The sequence below is a fragment of the Pan troglodytes genome, chromosome 9 (genome assembly GCF_028858775.2).
Source record: "Pan troglodytes isolate AG18354 chromosome 9, NHGRI_mPanTro3-v2.0_pri, whole genome shotgun sequence".
Lineage (NCBI taxonomy): Eukaryota > Metazoa > Chordata > Mammalia > Primates > Hominidae > Pan > Pan troglodytes.
The window spans coordinates 64,279,462-64,292,643 of record NC_072407.2 but is presented as its reverse complement, the minus strand read 5'-3'; the positions used below and the strand labels follow the sequence as shown (position 1 = coordinate 64,292,643).

The following is a 13,182-nucleotide window of genomic DNA, read 5'->3' as shown; positions in this document are numbered from 1 at the left end:
GGATGAAACTGTTCCACCTCAGATCATCAGGCATTAGTTAGGTTCTCATAAGGAGCGCACAACCTAGATCCCTGTCACGTGCAGTTCACCGTAGGGTTCACACTCCTATGAGAAGCTAATGCCACTGCTGATCTGACAGGAGGCAGAGCTGGGATAACCAGCAGGCAGAGCTTGGAGGTAATGTTCATTCACCCACTGCTCACCTCCTGCCATGCAGCCTGGAGTTGCACAGTCTATGCACCTTCGGTACCAGTCTATGGACCAGGGGTTGGGGACCCCTGATGTAAAAGGTAAGTTGACTGAAAAATTTGTTGCAAGTAAAACAAAACATGTCTATCCCTGAATCTAGGGATGGAGGCAGTTCCAATTATAGCACATCACAGAGGTTGGAGGGAGGGAAATAGTTCCCCAGAGGAAAATCTGGATCTAGTGTCCAGAAGAGAGGTGGATATTGGGGAGTAGGTATGGATCTGGAGAAATCAATTCCAGAAAAAAGCAAAAAGCAAAACATCCGGATTCCTGCCACTACACATACATACCCCTGTCCACCCACATACACACCCACGATATTGAAAGGGCAGCTGGATAGGTGAGTAAATAGTGGGGAAAAACGAGAGCCACTTGGTTCCAACTAATGCTTTCAAAGAATTACAAAAGGCAGGGATGTTTGACAGGGGGTTAGCATATCATCCGTGCAGCTGGAAACAGATGAGAAAGGTAATAGCATGTAAAGCCCCTTCCCATGGGAAGGCTCTCCTGGCTCTGACTCAGGCCAACTGGCTTCTGAGCCATCAGAAGCTTTGTCAGAAAGGTGGGTGAGCCCTCCGCACAGAAAACCAAGGGTGGGCTAAGGCCCCAGGGGAGGAGCTGGTGTTGCCCCAGTTTGGAGGTGGGTCATCCTATGCTTCCCGGCATGTGAACAGCTTCAGCTCCAGAGGCCCCGAGACTCTTTTAGGCAAGTTTATATGGTTCTCAGATCCTACATACGAAGGAGGTACCATGAGACCCTCAGGGAAGCATCTCCCACCACTCCCTAATATGGTGTGTCTTGTGGCTGAGCAGAGGCCCCCAGCCCCTGGGAGGACCAGCCCAGCACAGTGGGAGTAATGGGGGTCTGAGGAGCCAGCCATGGTCCCTGGGAATTACATGCTCCAGAAATACCCTTAGCTCTCCCATGTGGGCCTAGACCCACTGCCCTGCTCAGAATGCCACTGGACAGCCCCAGTCTACAGGCTGCCCAGGCATCTCCTGGGCCTGCCAGCCATTAGCACCAAGTCCAGATAACTCAAGACCAAGTCCAATTCGCTAAGCCCTGCCACGAGATCTCCAAGAGTGCCATCCAAAGAACCACAAAACTCCCACCAAGCAAACAGAGTTCAGTTACTAATCAAATCAGCCCATTAATTTCAAAGATCACCCGTGACAGCTTTGCTGCTGGTAGAATCACAGCAACTACTTTGAAAGCACCCTCGGCCAACTCCAGTGGCTTGAAGCCCACCGAAGTTGGGTGCTAGCTCGCCTTCAGGATTCAGGGCTGCAGGAAGTGCTCTCCACCTGCAGGGATATTTCAGAAGCCTCAGCAAGTGGAATCTTGGAGCTCTTCTTCCTGCATGCTTCGAGATTAAGGGTAATGTATGTGCCGAGTTTAAGAATTGCCGTCATGGCTGTGTCAGGGCACCAGATTCAGAAAATTGCACCACAATCAGAGTCCAGATTCTGGTCAGAGCCCTGTCTCTTACCAGCTGCGCAATCTTAGGCAAGGCCGTCTCTTAACCTCTCTGACTTCCAGTTTCCTCGTTGGATAAAGGAAACCTCTGCTGCCAGCAAGGGCTACCTGCCCTACCTACTCAGAGGTGCTGTCAGTGTCAGCCCTGAAGGTGTCAACTTACTTTATGTAAAAATCTGTTATTTTATGGAATGAAAACTCCAACAATGCACTGGCCCACCGCCAGGAAGGATAGGACATTGTTTTGTAGTAGCAAGCTGATTTTATACCAACCCTTCTTGCTTTCCTCCCACATTGGTCCCTAGTGACAGCCCACAGATTCCTCCAGTTGAGGAAACACTCTGTGGCCACAAAAGCAAGCCACAGGAATTGGTCCTCAGAGCCACAGAGCCTGTGACTGTGACATCTCCATCCCCATGGCCGCACTGGTCCCAGCCCCGACTGCCTCACAGTGTCTTCAGGTCTCTGCCTAGGAATAATCCTGAAACCCCAGAAAGACTCACCAATTCCCAGCATCTTCCATACGGGAGGTAGAAACAGCTGGTGGTCTTAATTAAGTAAAGATGGAAAAACCAAACCTGGCCGGGCCCAGTGGCTCACGCCAGCATTTTGGGAGGCTGAGGTGGGCGGATTGCTTGAGGCCGCACTTCGAGACCAGCATGAGCAAAATGGCAAAACCCTGTTCTACTAAAAATACAACAATTCGCTGGGCATGGTGGTGCATGCCTGTAATCCCAGTTACTCAGGAGGCTGAGGTAGGAGAATCACTTGAACCCGGGAGGCAGAGGTTGTAGTGAGCTGAGATGGCCCCACTGCACTCCAGCCTAGGTAACACAGCAAGACTGTCAAAAAAACAAAAAACCTATGAGGCACAGGGTAGTGGTGGGGCAGCCTAACGCTCAGCAACAGGAAAGATGAATAAGAGTTGGGCTAAGAGCTAAGTCCAAGTTAAATCCAGCCCATATTTGTCGGTAGTCTGGGAGCCTGTGAAACTGTGAGTACTTTGCCAGGTGCTGAGGTGGGAAAGGCAAAGGCATGGCCAAGATAAACAGGGCAGAAGTTCCCTTGCTGTGGGGGAGGTGGGTATGGAGCAGGTCACTGTAATACTGCGTGGCAGTGGAGACCACGGCTCGGAGTGCTGGAGGGCACAAAGAATGGAAATTCTCAGCTCTGCGGGGCAGTGCAGGGAGCTTTGGGAGCATATTTGAGCTCAGTGTTGAAGGCTGGGTACTTTTTCATGCAGAAGAGTGAGGGGCAGGCCGTCTGGGCAGATCAAACAGCTGTGCCAAGTCCCAAGGTGTGAGGGGAACCCTGGAGGGCTAGAGAGAAGCCTGGGGGTGAGTGGCTGGGCCATACCCTGGAATTACAATTATATCCCAAGGGCAGTGGAGAGCACTTAAGGAGTTTTATTTTATTTTTTATTTTTTTTAGAGACAAGGTTTGGCTCTGTCGCCCAGGCTGGAGTGCAGTGGCACAATCATTGCTGACTGCAGCTTCGAATTCCTGGGCTCAAGCAATCCTCCTCCCTCAGCCTCCTGAATAGCTGGGACTACAGGCCTGTGCCATCATACCCGGCTAATTTTTGTGTTTTTTTTTTTGGAGAGAGAGGGACTTGCTATGTCACCCAGGCTGGTCTCAAACTCCTGGGCTCAAGCAATCAACCCACCTCGGCCTCCAAAGTACTGGGATTACAGGTGTGAGCCACTGTACCGGCCTCCTTTAAGGAGTTGTAATCACAAAGTGCTTATCTTTGTATTTCATAATGCTGGGACAGACAGAAAAGAGACAAATTAGAGAGAGTGGGACTGCAGGAGGTGGTAGAGGCAGGAAATAGGGAGCCTGGGACAGTGGGAACAGCCACAGGCTGGAGGGAGGCCTCATCCATGCTGAGGGTGAGATCTTTGGGGTCCTGACCCTCTCATAGGACACTCAGGATTTCCCTCTGCTGACCGAGGCCCCATCTGCTGGCCCAGCAAGACTCACTAGCTCTCCTGGATTGTGCCCCTTCTCTGGGGGCAGGAAAGCCCTAGCCGCTCCTTCCGGCTGCTTCATTCTGCTGCCTCCCAGCTGGGTTAGTTCCTGGCTGCTGATCTCTCAGATCCTCTTGATCCCTACTCCCTCCAACCCGGTGCTCAAGGGACTGTGCTGTGCAGCCATCGTTCCCCTCCACCATAGTGAGTGTCTACACAGTGAAAACTCCTGAGGCATAGTTCCCATTTCCACGAGGAGGCACTCCCAGCCCCTGGCTGCCAAGGCCTCTGGCTGCTGAGGTCCCTGCCCAGACTTGCAAGACATTTTTCTGTTTTTTCATCCTCCTCCCAAGGTTGCTAGCCATGGCTCCCACCTGTCACCTGCGCTGAGCTGGGCCTCCCCTGATTTGGCCAGGGTGAGCACAGCTGAGCCTGGATGGGGTGATGTGGGGATGCCATGTGGCTGGGTCCCAGCTGACGGGGTGCAACGGGAACTGTGGTAAAGAGGGCGCCCAGAGCGGGTACTCAAGGTAGCATGGGAGAGGGCTGGCTTCAGATACCATAAATAATACAGGAATCAAAGTTCAGAGAGGCCACATGGCCTCTTCACTGTGTGCATATCCCAGGGGCTCCCTGGGAAGGATACAGCTGGGGACTGTTAAAGGCAAGACCCTTGATCTCCAGGAGCCGCTAGTCCAAAGGTAGAGAGCCGATGCTCTGCTGGGCATGACCATTCCAGAGAAGAGGTACAGAGCTGCAAACTGCTACAACTGGAGGGACCCCCGGGCTGTGCCAGGGTTGGGGACACAGCTTAAAAGTTCAAAGTCCAGCCAGGAGGTAAACACATAGCTAGGGCATGTGATAAGGTCTCTGGCAGAAGTCTGGAGTGCAGTGAGGCCTGAGTTAGCGTTCAAAAATGGGCCTTGCCTTCCATTCACAGTTGTCCTCAAACATCGCAGGCTGTGGCTCTCGTAAACCTTCTGGAAGGGGGGGATTCCAAGTACCTAGACTCTGAGTTTACATGGCCTCAAGGGTTTTCAAGAAATGATTACAGGACAAGCTCTGTGAGTATGATTGCATCATCCAGAAATGTACCCAAATACTGATTTAGTATTGTTTTTCCTTTGGTCTGAATTTCAAAACTCGAATTTCCTGCTTTACTTCACTTCACTTCAGGGGAAATCCCAGACATTTAAAACATCAGCTCTTCAGTTAAAATACCACGTAACCCATTCTCTCCCAATCCTCATCTATGTCTCCAGCCCTGAGGTTTTTCTTTGTTGCAATTAGCCTGTGGAACGGTTTGGGGTCTGGCCTTTTCACATAGCATTCCTGCACACACACATTCCAGCAACACACTTATTAAACACACTTACTGTATTTAATGGCCATGCGGGGTTCCATCATGTGCCCTGTCCTAGTTTTCAGCTTGTGTTTCAGCCAGTGACTCTACGGCTTTGGGCAAGCCTAACCTTTTTTGGGTCTCACCTTATCTGTAAAACATGATGATTTGGAAGCTCTAACGTCCTTTCCAAAGCCTTAAAATTTGTGGGGGGTCTATGATTTCCTAGCTGTGGATCCTAAATTGTGACTACACAATAACAATCCATAGAAGAGAAAGGGACCCAACATCTATTGAGAATTCCCCATGCGGCGGGAAGGCACTGAGCGAGGGATAGGTAGGAAAAGTGACACCTAGGCTTGCCAGCAAAAACACCATCAGAGGCCCCCCTGAGTGATCTCAGACCCCTTTGTTCCCAGTCCGGCCTCTGGACTTTGTCCCATTAGGAAATGAGGGGAGGGGGACACTCTCCCTCCCTCCCTCCCTCCCTCCACAGTGAAGCCACAGCCCTCCAGGTCTTATGACTGCTCTTCTCCTCCATGACAAAGCACTTTTTGAGCCCAAGCCCAGCCTAGCAGAGTGCTGAGTCACGGTGGGACAGCAACTCTCCACCGCAACCCCCACCACCGCCCCCTCCTGCTCCAGGATGTGCTGAACCTCCAGAAACCACCGGCTTGGCTCTTCTCTCATCTGAGGTCCCTCCCGCCACTCCTGGCCCTGGGAGGCGGCTGTCCTGGGAGACCAGCCAAACTCTCTGCTGCCTCCAAGTCACGAGGAGCTGAGCTGGAGGGTGGGGGAGGTAGAACCCTGGTCAACAAAGGTCCCAAGACCAGGCCACAGCTTCAGAAGAATCTAAAGGCTTGGACATTGCAGTTCTGACACCTCAAGTTACCAGAAAGTAGGGAACGGACACAAGCAATCATATAAACAATCATAAACACACACACACACTCACACTCCCCTACCAATAGATTTCCCTTCCATTGTTCCCAGCCAGCCTCCTCCCAATGACCTTCTACAGCACAAGCTGTCCCTCAGTCTTGCTGCGATGTTCACTGCAGCTACATGCATGTTTAGCCAAGCATGGAGCCAACACTGATTCAGGAAACCTACTCCCTGCAGCAGACCGACTTCCCTCCAGTGGGTCCGACAGCTTCATGCTGGCTTTGTCCCCCTGGACATCCCGGAAGCCTGGAAACTCAGCACATCTAGTCCAAAACCAAGCAGGCCTTCCCCAAGGGCTTTCCCCGAAACCTTCATTTCCTCCTGTGCTCCTTGGCTCAGGGAATGGCAGCAGCAGCCAGGCCTACCAAATCATAAAGCTGGGAGATCTCTTACACACTGCCCACCCCTGGCCCCCGACTTTCGCCAATCAGCCTGTTCATTTGATCTTCTCCAGATCTGTCAAATCTGTGTTCTATCTTCTCTGCTCACTAATAACTAAGGCTGCTGCCTCCTGACTGGTGCCCAGCCCTCTAGCCTCACTCTCATCCATCCTCCACATTCAATCGTGAATCCATCTGTTCATGCAACAGATACTGGGCACCAAGTAACAAGCACTTTGCAAAAAGCTGGGAGTGCAGAGACAAGACAGAAACAATGCCTGCCTTCCAGGAGCTTACCATCTACAGCACCAGTGCAGGCAATCAAAAGGGTCTCATAAGGCCAGGTGCGGTGGGTCATGCCTGTAATCCCAGCACTTTGGGAGGCCGAGGCAGGTGGATCACTTGAGGTCAGGAGTTCGAGACCAGCCTGGCCAACATGGTGAAACCCCGTCTCCATTAAAAACACAAAAATCAGCCAGGTGTGGTGGTAGGCACCTGTAGTCCCAGCTACTTGGGAGGCTGTGGCAGGAGGATCTCTTGAACCCAGGAGGTGGAGGTTGCAGTGAGCCGAGATCAAGCCACTGCACTCCAGCCTGGGCAACAAGGGCAAAACTCCATCTCAAAAAAAAAAGGTGTGACACATACATAGTACTTCATTAAACATACAAATATATATTATAGTTCCTAATCTTCATCACTTACATGAGCTACAAATATCATCCCAATTTGTCATCTCTGTTTTAACCTTGTTTACAACATCTTTTGTCTTACAGCTTTTCATTTTTAAATAGGCAAACCTGCCAACTGTACTTTTACAGCTTCTGACAGCCTCAGAAGAACATTCCTTACCCCAAAATTATAAAAATAATCTTGTATATATTCTTCTCAAAACTTTATACTTTTTTTAAGGCTTGGATTTTTAATCTATCTGGAATGTATTTTTAAATACTGAGTGAGTCATTTTTCTCCACATGACTCAATTGTTTCAACATAATTTGTTAAACCCATTCTTTCTTCCCTAATTTGACACAACAGTTTAGCATATACCAAGTTCTCATAATAGGGGGGCAGGACTATTTTGTTGCATTAATCTAGTCATCTCTTCCTGTGCCAGTACCATACTGCTTATAGCACTTTACTGTACCTTTATTATAGCACTAAACGCAAATCTATCAACACACTGACTCCTCCAAGTGAACTTTAGAATCATTTTGTGAAGTTTCAAAAAAAAAAAAAAAAATACTGTCCCAGAGACAGTAATGGCTGAGGAAAAACAAAAACAAAAAACTGCCTCTTATGGAAATTGCAGTGAATTTATGCTTATTTGGGGAAACTGACATCTTTACAGAATGAAGATTGACCGACCATTTGGGAATATGGTACCTCTTCATTTATGCTAGGCTTTTTGAATTTGTTTTTTTGTCCAGCAGTAAGCATTTATAGTTTTTTCTATATATTTCTTGTTAACTTTATTCCAAGGTACTTTAAGCTTTTGTTGTCAATGTAAGTGAAAAACATTTTTTTTCCCATTCTTTTTCCCCCTATTTTCTAACTGGTGGTTACTGTTATAAAGGAAAGCTTTGGATCCTATATATGGTGACTTTGCTATACTCTTATCCTAAGAGATTCCCAGTGTAAGGTTTCTAAAAACAAAGCTAATGAGGTGTCTCTATGCTGTCTCTAGGATCAAGTTTAACCTCTTTTTATGGAACACAACCCTGCCCGATCTTGCCCCTATTCTCCACCCTAACCAGCATCCCCCAACATAAACTGTACTTTCCAGGCCAACATTCTTTCTTTCTTTCTTTTTTTTTTTTTTTTGAGACGGAGTTTTGTTTTGTCTTCCAGGCTGGAGTGCAAAGGCGCGATCTCGGCTCACTGCAACCTCCGCCTCCCAGGTTCAAGCGATTCTCCTGCCTCAGCCTCCAGAGTAGCTAGGATTACAGGCGCATGCCACCACACCCGGCTAATTTTTGTATTTTCAGTAGAGAAGGGTTTAGCCTTGTTAGTTAGCCAGGCTGATCTCCAACTCCGACCTCAAGTGATCCGCCCGCCTCGGCCTCCCAAAATGCTGGGATTACAGGCATGAGCCACCGCGCCCAGCCCCAGGCAACATATTTTCTTAAGGCAGCTTTAACAGGCCATGCATTTCCACATTGCCACACCTTTGCATATGCTGTTCACTCTGCTCCAAATTCCCTTCCCTGTTTCTCTCCCGCACTTCACCTTCCTTTTAACTTTTTCTTCAAACTCAGCTCACGTGTCTTGCTTAGGGAGGGCTTCCCCGACCTCCTCCTATCCCAGACTGGGTAAGGTACTCTCCTGGTCTAGCAGCATCCTTCTGTTTACCTTATTCTTGTAGCTCTAGCACCACTAAAACGTTTTTCCTGCAAATAACATAGGTGCATTTTTAAATGAAACCGTGAAAAAGAAATCACCCTAATTCCGTCGGCAATTTATTTTAGTATTTCAGGAGAGTTGCTTTTTTAAACTAAGGTTTGGAAGTCTAGCTTCCAGCTGCAGGTTTGTGAGCATCCTGAAATTCAGTTCTTCCACCGATGCGTCAAAAGACGCGACAGAACAGTGGACCTCGAAGCCAGGACCTAGGTAAGGTTAGGGCCTAGCTCTAGCTCTGCCACCCATAAATTCACATCCACCCTGTGCCTGGGACTCAGCTGCAAGCCACACACACTGGCCCCACCCCTCCGGGGTCTCTTTCACCTGTCACCCGCCATTAACCCCGTCAGCTTCTCTCCAATGACACCCCAGGGTTGTCCTACAGGGCCACCGAAGCCTGAAGCTCCTGTGAGTGGGGCCGATAAGAGGCCATTTTGAAAAGTCCTCAGCATGGGCTTCGCCTTTAGATCCACGTCGTTTCTCCTTTCTAACCCGAGATGTGTCCCTTGGGTGCGAAGCGACACCAGCGATTCTCTCGGAGGCCCCGGTGGCTCACCCCCACGACTCCCCGGGGAGGCGGTCCCCATCCCTAGGGAAACCCGGCCCGCCCAGCCTTTGTTGCAGAAACTGCACACGGAGCCATATTTGCTTTCAGCCAAAGGCAGACGTGGTCGGAGGAGTCGGAAGGGCAGGGGCGGACCCGAAACCCGCCGTGCGCCCCACTTCTCCATCGCGCTCCTTCCTGGACTCTGAGGAAGAGAAAATGCGCTCGACCACCTAAGGACCGCGTCTCCACCTTCCACCTTCCCAATCTGCAGCTTCCCAATCTGCAGCAAGGTGTCACAAGGGCTTCTCCGCAGCTATGATTTTTAACACCATGCCCCGGGCCAGGAGCCTCAGGGTGCCCGTTCGGGAAAATGGGAGCCGAATCAGGATCACCCCATGCGCCCCCGCACCCTTCCCCCGCCGGTTCCAACGCCCGGGCGCCCCTAGACCGGGGGGGGGGGGGTTCTGAGGTGGACTTCCTGCGCCTCCTCGCAGCTTCCCTCCAACTCCACTAAACGGGCACAGAGACGCCACCGCTGTCCCAGAGGCAGTCGGCTACCGGTCCCCGCTCCCGAGCTCCGCCAGAGCGCGCGAGGGCCTCCAGCGGCCGCCCCTCCCCCACAGCAGGGGCGGGGTCCCGCGCCCACCGGAAGGAGCGGGCTCGGGGCGGGCAGCGCTGATTGGCCGGGGCGGGCCTGACGCCGACGCGGCTATAAGAGACCAAAAGCGACCCGCAGGGCCAGACGTTCTTCGCCGAGAGTCGTCGGGGTTTCCTGCTTCAACAGTGCTTGGACGGAACCCGGCGCTCGTCCCCCACCCCGGCCGGCCGCCCACAGCCAGCCCTCCGTCACCTCTTCACCGCACCCTCGGACTGCCCCAAGGCCCCCGCCGCCGCTCCAGCGCCGCGCAGCCACCGCCGCCGCCGCCGCCTCTCCTTAGTCGCCGCCATGACGACCGCGTCCACCTCGCAGGTGCGCCAGAACTACCACCAGGACTCAGAGGCCGCCATCAACCGCCAGATCAACCTGGAGCTCTACGCCTCCTACGTTTACCTGTCCATGGTGAGCGCGGGCGGGCCTAAGCGGTGGCGGGGGCCGGGCGCGGTTCCCGGGGCGCGCGCTGGGGCGGGCCGGGGGTGTGGCCACCCGCGGGCTCCCCCGCCTCCCTGCGCCCTTCTGGAAAATGGAGGCTGCTCGAGGTTTCCGAGGACTTCTCTGGCGCAGAAAGTCGGGGCAGCTGGTTCTTCTCGGCTGTACCCTGAGAATGCTCCCTCCTAGGCCAGGGCCGCCTCTGCACACCCTTCTTTTTTAAGGAGAGCTTGGTGTCCTGAAATCCTGGGGTTGCAAGACTGCCAGCCTGTGTGATCAATCCTGCGGTTAGGAAGGTGGAGTTTTGCTCTCCCATCTTTTCCTCTGCCTCCGGCATTTGGCCCTAAATGCCAGCGTTTTTTGCTTAGGTATCCAGCTCCCGTCCGCCTGTGTGTGGCGGAGCTGCTGGGTAACGGTGTCGAATAGCAAACCTTGGGGGCTGGCGGGAGGTGGCTTATCTTGTGGGTAGATCCCTCTCGAGCAGCCGTATCCACCTCTCGGCTCTGCTTATCTCTAAGTCCCACTTGCTTTGAAGCATATCTCTAGGAATCGCCCCTTCTGCAGTCACCGAAGTGTCACCTGACCTTGCGCCTAGGGAACTTAATTTATCTTTTATGTATCTTACCGTAAGAGGTGTGGAGTTTGGCCTACTAATTGAACCCCCAGTTCTTGGATAAAGTCCACCGACAGTTACTGGGCAAGAAATTTTTCAGTGATCAGTGGAATCAATTTTCCCAAATCTTGGTCTTAGGCAGTGTCGTGGGAGTCTTCCTTAGAATTGCCTTGTGATTGTCCAAACTATCCCAAGAATAAATGTGTTCCAAATGGATTTGAAAACAGGCCTGTATTTCTGTGACTGTCACTGCCTTTCACAAACACTTGACTACATCAAATGTCTACAACTGAAAATCAAATTTTTGTGATATAACTATTATAAAAGTATGTTTACATCAACATACTGTCCACATTTGCCACCTTGCATGGGGGTTTTTAATTTGTGTGTGTGTGTGAGAGACAGAGTCTCGCTCTGTCACCCAGGCTGGAGTGCAGTGGCGCGATCTCGGCTCACTGCAGCCTCCGCCTCCTGGGTTCAAGTGATTCTCTTACCTCAGGCTCCTGAGTAGCTGGAATTACAGGCGCACGCCACCACGCCCAGCTATTTTTTTTTATTTTTAGTAGAGACGGGGTTTCACCATGTTGACCAGGATGGTCTCGATCTGCTGACCTCGTGATCCGCCTGCCTCGGCCTCCCAAAGTGCTGGGATTACAGGCTGAGCCACCGCACCCAGCAGGGGTTTTTAATTTTATAAATAAATATGTGGTACAGCTGGCAGACTCCTGAGCTCAGTTTTAACCTTGCTTTAACATGGTTAATACAGGAGCAGGGAGGAGAAAAGGACTAAGTGCAGGGTCAGTACTCCAGCGCCCTCTCATCAGACAATGAATTCTGACACTGGCTGTAAGTTTTCTGTGCAGTAATACAGATCCTTAAGACATTGCCCCAGGCAATGCCCATAATATCCTAAAGGTTCCTTGAAGTTAACTTTCAAGGATCAAGTTTCAGTTTTCTATTTTAGAATAGAAACATTACTCTTGGGTTCAATCCAGTAGCTCATCTGCCCCCAGTCTCCTTAGGCACTGATTCCTTCATGCTGTGCTTTGAGAAAGGAAGCCTAGGCTGACGAGACCATCTTGCCTCCCTGTAGACCGTCACAGCTACCTGTTTCTGGGGATCCCTAGTATAACACATTCAGTGTTCCCCTTTCAGTCTTACTACTTTGACCGCGATGATGTGGCTTTGAAGAACTTTGCCAAATACTTTCTTCACCAATCTCATGAGGAGAGAGAACATGCTGAGAAACTGATGAAGCTGCAGAACCAACGAGGTGGCCGAATCTTCCTTCAGGATATCAAGGTGAACAAAAGATCCTAGGGGTGTCATACTTCATCATCTGGCAGTGTTCGGGTATCAGAAATCACTTAAACTAGCAATTGCCCTTATAAAGTGATGATACACTGGGCTTTTGCCTTTTGTGCTTTTTTAGGCTTACCATCTAAACTAAATTAGGTAAATAGTAATGTCCCTTTTGCCAAAACGTGGTGGTTAGAGATGATGGGCTTGCTGACTTCTAGGTTAGTTGGTAGAGATGCATTAACCTATTCTCATTCAGAAACCAGACTGTGATGACTGGGAGAGCGGGCTGAATGCGATGGAGTGTGCATTACATTTGGAAAAAAATGTGAATCAGTCACTACTGGAACTGCACAAACTGGCCACTGACAAAAATGACCCCCATGTGAGTATTGGAACCCCAGGAAATAAATGGAGGAAATCATTTGCCTTAGGGATTGGGAAAGCTGCCCACTAACTGTCTTCCCCATTGTTTTGCAGTTGTGTGACTTCATTGAGACACATTACCTGAATGAGCAGGTGAAAGCCATCAAAGAATTGGGTGACCACGTGACCAACTTGCGCAAGATGGGAGCGCCCGAATCTGGCTTGGCAGAATATCTCTTTGACAAGCACACCCTGGGAGACAGTGATAATGAAAGCTAAGCCTCAGGCTAATTTCCCCATAGCCGTGGGGTGACTTCCCTGGTCACCAAGGCAGTGCATGCATGTTGGGGTTTCCTTTACCTTTTCTATAAGTTGTACCAAAACATCCACTTAAGTTCTTTGATTTGTACCATTCCTTCAAATAAAGAAATTTGGTACCCAGGTGTTGTCTTTGAGGTCTTGGGATGAATCAGAAATCTATCCAGGCTATCTTCCAGATTCCTTAAGTGC

At 50.7% G+C, this 13,182-nt stretch overlaps 2 protein-coding genes across 2 annotated transcripts; one reads left to right on the top strand and one right to left on the bottom strand.

The window, feature by feature from the left end:
* Positions 1-8,958: 8,958 nt before the first annotated feature.
* LOC104001207 (uncharacterized) lies at positions 8,959-10,255 on the bottom strand. Its single transcript, XM_009423374.5, has 3 exons — positions 10,158-10,255; positions 9,866-10,016; positions 8,959-9,620 (listed from the first exon to the last, which is right to left on the bottom strand). The coding sequence occupies exons 1-3, from the start codon at positions 10,253-10,255 to the stop codon at positions 9,081-9,083; spliced, it is 789 nt and encodes a 262-aa protein (XP_009421649.3). The 3' UTR covers positions 8,959-9,080.
* FTH1 (ferritin heavy chain 1) lies at positions 9,613-13,113 on the top strand. The gene is made up of 4 exons (XM_001140124.8): positions 9,613-10,367; positions 12,163-12,309; positions 12,566-12,691; positions 12,787-13,113. The coding sequence occupies exons 1-4, from the start codon at positions 10,254-10,256 to the stop codon at positions 12,949-12,951; spliced, it is 552 nt and encodes a 183-aa protein (XP_001140124.2). The 5' UTR covers positions 9,613-10,253; the 3' UTR covers positions 12,952-13,113.
* The last annotated feature ends 69 nt before the right edge of the window (positions 13,114-13,182 follow it).

Coding starts and splice junctions, on each gene's coding strand:
- FTH1 (XM_001140124.8), top strand. CDS start 10,254: ATGACGACCGCGTCCACCTCGCAGGTGCGCCAGAACTACCACCAGGAC. Junction 10,368..12,162: donor CCTACGTTTACCTGTCCATG/GTGAGCGCGGGC, acceptor TTCCCCTTTCAG/TCTTACTACTTTGACCGCGA. Junction 12,692..12,786: donor CTGACAAAAATGACCCCCAT/GTGAGTATTGGA, acceptor ATTGTTTTGCAG/TTGTGTGACTTCATTGAGAC.
- LOC104001207 (XM_009423374.5), bottom strand. CDS start 10,255: ATGGCGGCGACTAAGGAGAGGCGGCGGCGGCGGCGGTGGCTGCGCGGC. Junction 10,017..10,157: donor TCCGAGGGTGCGGTGAAGAG/GTGACGGAGGGC, acceptor GGTCTCTTATAG/CCGCGTCGGCGTCAGGCCCG. Junction 9,621..9,865: donor GAGCTCGGGAGCGGGGACCG/GTAGCCGACTGC, acceptor TAAAAATCATAG/CTGCGGAGAAGCCCTTGTGA.